This window comes from Sphaeroforma arctica (genome assembly GCF_001186125.1).
Source record: "Sphaeroforma arctica JP610 unplaced genomic scaffold supercont1.2638, whole genome shotgun sequence".
NCBI lineage: Eukaryota > Ichthyosporea > Ichthyophonida > Sphaeroforma > Sphaeroforma arctica.
Window position 1 is genome coordinate 1 of NW_014037920.1, and position 5,087 is coordinate 5,087.

Here is a 5,087-nt window from a genome sequence, read left to right on the forward strand (position 1 = left end):
CTGGCGGAATTGTCAACCTAAGATAGTTTAGGATATATAACGTTATAATTTGAACACACGTCTCAATAATCGATCAATGTATGTTAGTGAGCACATATTCGCCAATATTGTATCAGCTAATAACTGACAACGACATGTTACTTCCGTGTGGATTCTGTCACACATATCCAAAATGCAATTCGTAAGACATATTGGTTCACTTCTGAAAAGACTAAACGTGACATTGTAAGTGTCACGAGGCTCATATCTTTTAATCAACAATTATTCAAATACAGTACAGACTCGAATTAAAACACTAAAGTAGCACATTCATTCGTCATTTTCTCCGTTGAAATATCACTAAAACATCTCCAACACGGGAATCGAACCCATGGCAGATGAATGGAAATCATCTATGTTACCACTACACCAGTTGGATCTTAAAAAATTCTAAAATGTACAAATTTATAATTGGTCTACTGTGCGAGATCTCACGCAATAAAAATAAGATCTAAAAAAGATGCGGCCAAACATCACAAAATAAAATATCGAGCAGAAAATCAACTTCCGTATAAAAATTGGAGATGTTACCGATTGTTGATTCTGGTTAGACGCAATGAGACTGGCGAAAGTGCAAGATCTGAGGGCCTTGTCACCGCATAATGCAAAATATATATAAAAATGGATGTTTTTGTTGAGGTCGACATACCGGAAAGTGCGCATATATTTTTTTATCATTCAAAATTGTCCGAATGCGAAGTGTCACCTGTGCCCTACAGTCTTGAATGGGATGTCAGTTCACTTTCCCTTGGTAGATACCTAAGCAATTCTGTCGATATATAGTTTGCACTCGGCACTTTTCACAATGTTGGACCAACTTTTTACTAAAAAGGCACCAGCTACAAGACGCACGCACGACATGTCAGTACTAAGTATAATGTTTTTTAATGGTCGTGCTGTCACTACGACCCCATCACTCATATCACATAGTTTGCATGAAGTGTCACAGGAATGGTTTGCGTGGAGAGAATACCACAACTTAAGCTAACGGAACTTGAGGATTTGCTTGTGGCAACTTATTACTGGTTGGTAACGATACCAACCGATAATGCATTGACTACTGTACTCTTCTACACGCGATATCCTTCACATAGACCAGGCAAAATACCTTTATAAATAATAAAACTAACAAATTCAACCATAACAATTTACATTTAAAATTGCCGAAGCCAAGTATCGATCTTGGTACCTTTCGATCTTCAGTCGAATGCTCTCCCATCTGAGCTACTTCGGTTAGGTGAATGCTACATTTTCCATATATAATTAACTATATTCTAAATTTAACATTAACTTATACGATTCGTGTACATACAAGGATACGATTTTGTGATTTATTTTGGAAGCATATGCGATTCACATATATACAAGGATAAAGATTTTGTATTCCGAATTCGTTGAAAAGGGGGTCTTGACAATTTTGTGGCGAGGGATTTAATGTATATAAGCACTTTGTCCAATCAATCGTACGAATATTCGCATGCTGATTACGTGTTATCTGAGAAATAGTAATCTCTGCATATTGCGTTGAAAACGCCTGTCGGAAAGCTTGATTTTAGAACCTGAATAAAAATCTGTCGAAGAAACCCCTAAACCCCTAAACCCCTAGTGCTGATTACTTGTTATCTGAAAAATAGTATTCTCTGTATATATGCGTTGAACCCCCCTTGCTCGGAAAGCTCGACTTTAAAACCTGAATAAAAATCTGCCGAAGCCAAGTATCGATCTTGGTGCCTTTCGATCTTCAGTCGAATGCTCTCCCATCTGAGCTACTTCGGATATTTATTAAAATCTACATTAATGTATATATATTATTAAATAAATAGTTTTTATTATACCTCGTTTCTATCCATGATCTAAAGTGGTACACAGTATTCTACGCCGATCTATCCTTGTACTGTACTATCCTTGTTATCCTTGGACTGCTCGAACCTTAATCGGTCCACTAAAAACACATTTCAGAAGGCGGTGTGTTTTTTTGCGCTGCTGTTAATCATAACTCATAAATAAATCCACCATCGCCTTATATTTCAAACCATTAAGAGGCAAGTAATTCACATACATATTTACATATCATTAACGGACATCTGTGTTTTGTATATCCTCGTGTACAATTTTTTTCCATGTAAATTATACGAATATGTGTTCGAAGGATATAACACGTCTGTACATAAATGCATAAAACGGTCGGCTGATCACGTCGTAAAATTACAGTTCCTCTCCTTTCTCATTCGCAAAACTATTGACTTGACTTCACGCTTTATTTAGTTTCCCATAGAACTATGAGTACGTATGGTATTTTATCCCAATGAACAACACAGCTAAATCTGCAACTCGATAATCATTATAGTCTGTATTACTTCCGACCTATGGCGGTATTGCCAAATAAATCGAGTGGATGTCTGTGATGCTACTCGTAGTTTATATTGCAGATTGTAATCATAGTATATATGCGGCGAATCAATGAATTAATCCATCGGACCATTTGTCAATTGTGGAAGGACTTTGCATGTGTCGAGAACTTCAACATTCTAGTTTTAGACAATATACGCAGAACACCAGTAGACTATTTACTAGCGGAGTGGCCGAATGATTTTCGAGATAACAGAATAAACATAGAGGTGAAAGCAGAACGCTTGCGCAGACCAATGCTTCGATACAGGAACACTACAAGAGAGCCCAGCAATCTGTCACTTCTCAAAGCCCTACGTTGTTCGTCACTGGTCATGTATTGATAGCAATTAGAAGCACATATAGTCATTAATGCTCAAATCAAGCCTGATGTGAATAGTGAACACTTGTCTGACATATCAGAGAAGGCCTTCTACGAAGTAGCAGGATACCTTATAAGACAAGCAACAACTGCGCAAACTGATCGCATTCAAACAAGTCGCAAGAGAGTCATAAATGCATCCTCTCGAGACCAATGAGGACGACGTCCAATGCTTAACACACCAAGGGTGGTCACGCCAGGGAGTGGCCCACGAGAATGGGGACAATAAGGTGCAGGTCAACACATAGTACTTCCCATATGACAGGCTATTAACTAGCCAATTCAATGAGATCCAAGACCATGCCCCTACGGCGGTGTAAACCCTTCACCCCGTATGTTCAGAAAGTGTCTCAAGAATGAAGGAAGCAACCACAATATGCTTTAGCTCGTGCAGCACGGCAATCTCGACCTGTCCATATAGATATATTAACCATCACTAATGGAAGCAAGATGCAGCAGATGGATGAAGAAATCTATAGAATACCCTGGCGGGCGGAAGCTAGCATTTTAAACGGTAGACATTGTGCGTGCACATATAGATGAATAAAAATTGTTAACAAATACAAATCATATTGCTTACACACCTTATTCTTTCATTCCTAAACAACGAGTCTAAATTTTGCACATAGACATGCAAATCATTGACAACACGTACAATGCATTAGTCGGTTCAGGATCCCAATGCTAGTGCGTGGACCGAAGTGTAGTGACTGAACTATAGTTGTCAGTCGACGCACAACCAGGCTGCATACAATAACTCAGTCTGACACACGAGTACAACGTTCAGGCTCAACAAAACCCGTCTATCTGCTTTGAGGTGCTCGACCTCCCCAACAAAAAAGTCGCCTATACTATACTTTTAGCCATGAACATTTACCACAATTTAAGGGCATCTATCTAGCAGGTATAATTAACCCACTCGTACCAGTTGATGCAAAATGATAATATCTTTTTACATCGCATGAATATGACCTGGAACATGAGCAGGAAGGTTTTCGATAATCATAATCGGACTTATCGTACCAGGATGAACTGATCCCACTTGGTGTACTCTGCAGTCTGGCAGGGACAGTAAAAGTACCGAACGAACAGCTCATTATCAAACAAGTGAGACAGGCTAAGATACTATTCGTATTGCACAAGTATATACCACAAACGAAGTAGAACATTCATGTGTGGGTGTGTGGTGAACACATATATAAAAGAGAACACCCAACACAAGTGAATATACCACTACAATCAACAGGCGAGTATGACCAGATAGGCAAACTGAAAAAGCATGTTAAAGAAAGTACTTCACAGCATACAAGGTGCAAACCTGTTTCCAAACCTGAACCTAACAGGAGGGATCCATCATTTTCTTGTACGTGGAAATAGCAGACACTTCTAATTTTCATATAGAGGGGGTACAATACTCTTTAGTCATCATTCAAATTACATTTGCTGATCGAATAATTTCAGCGCAGTGCTCTTTTAAGTCGAACGACACTTGCTGACCGCACAACTTCAACGACTGGTGACATTGAAGGCGTACAAGTATACGTGCATGACATAGTCATCGCTGGCCTCGCAGAATGAGAACGCAGGAGAAGTGCTGAACCACAACAAATGTGCATCCATAGGCAAAACAACTAACACATTGTGCATCGAAGTCACAGCACAAGGGCTCAAAAATAGTTGCTACTGATTGTATTGGGTGATAACTCTTCTCATATACCCTTCAATGTATTGGTTTGCATACTCTTTCTGACGTGACCATATGTGACCGACTAATTGTGGTTTGTTCATCGGTTCTTCAACTGTGTAGTATCCCACCGTGTGGTATTGCGCTACGAGAGTATATCTGTTATCGTACGCAACTATGTCTATATCTGTTGATTCTCCGGTAGTTTGTACAGCCGAGACTTTTATTGCTGAGAGTGTAAGTTTTATATGAGCTATGAAATCAGCGGCAATCATTGCAAGAGCACTATCTTCAATCATGTGCGAACATGGGCTTTCCGCAAGCCATACAGACGGGCTGGCCAATTCACATAATATGGGAATGACATACTCTCGAACACATCGAGCAAGCACCGTCACATCACCTGGTGTCCATACCATACCAGCAAAAGGTGAGAGCAAGTGAGCGACCACACAGGACCTCATACCACTATTAAGAGAACTCGTTGACCACAATCCAGGCAATTGGTGCGCACGACTTCCGTTCATTTAAATAAGCCATAATATACGTTCGAAGAATGTAGAAGAGTTGATCAGACCAAGTATATACTATTGT

At 39.5% G+C, this 5,087-nt stretch overlaps 1 protein-coding gene and 3 non-coding genes across 4 annotated transcripts; all 4 read right to left on the bottom strand.

Annotated features, from left to right (window-relative positions):
- Nucleotides 1-347: 347 nt before the first annotated feature.
- SARC_30273 lies at nt 348-418 on the bottom strand. Its single transcript has one exon. It is a non-coding gene; the product is annotated as a tRNA-Gly (tRNA).
- Nucleotides 419-1,200: 782 nt separating this feature from the next.
- SARC_30274 lies at nt 1,201-1,273 on the bottom strand. The gene has a single exon. It is a non-coding gene; the product is annotated as a tRNA-Phe (tRNA).
- Nucleotides 1,274-1,742: 469 nt separating this feature from the next.
- SARC_30275 lies at nt 1,743-1,815 on the bottom strand. The gene has a single exon. It is a non-coding gene; the product is annotated as a tRNA-Phe (tRNA).
- Nucleotides 1,816-4,454: 2,639 nt separating this feature from the next.
- On the bottom strand, nt 4,455-4,809 carry SARC_12836 (hypothetical protein; the record flags this gene model as incomplete). Its single annotated transcript, XM_014293050.1, has 1 exon — nt 4,455-4,809. A coding segment is annotated over one exon (320 nt), but the record flags the coding sequence as incomplete, so codon positions are not given.
- Nucleotides 4,810-5,087: the final 278 nt, after the last annotated feature.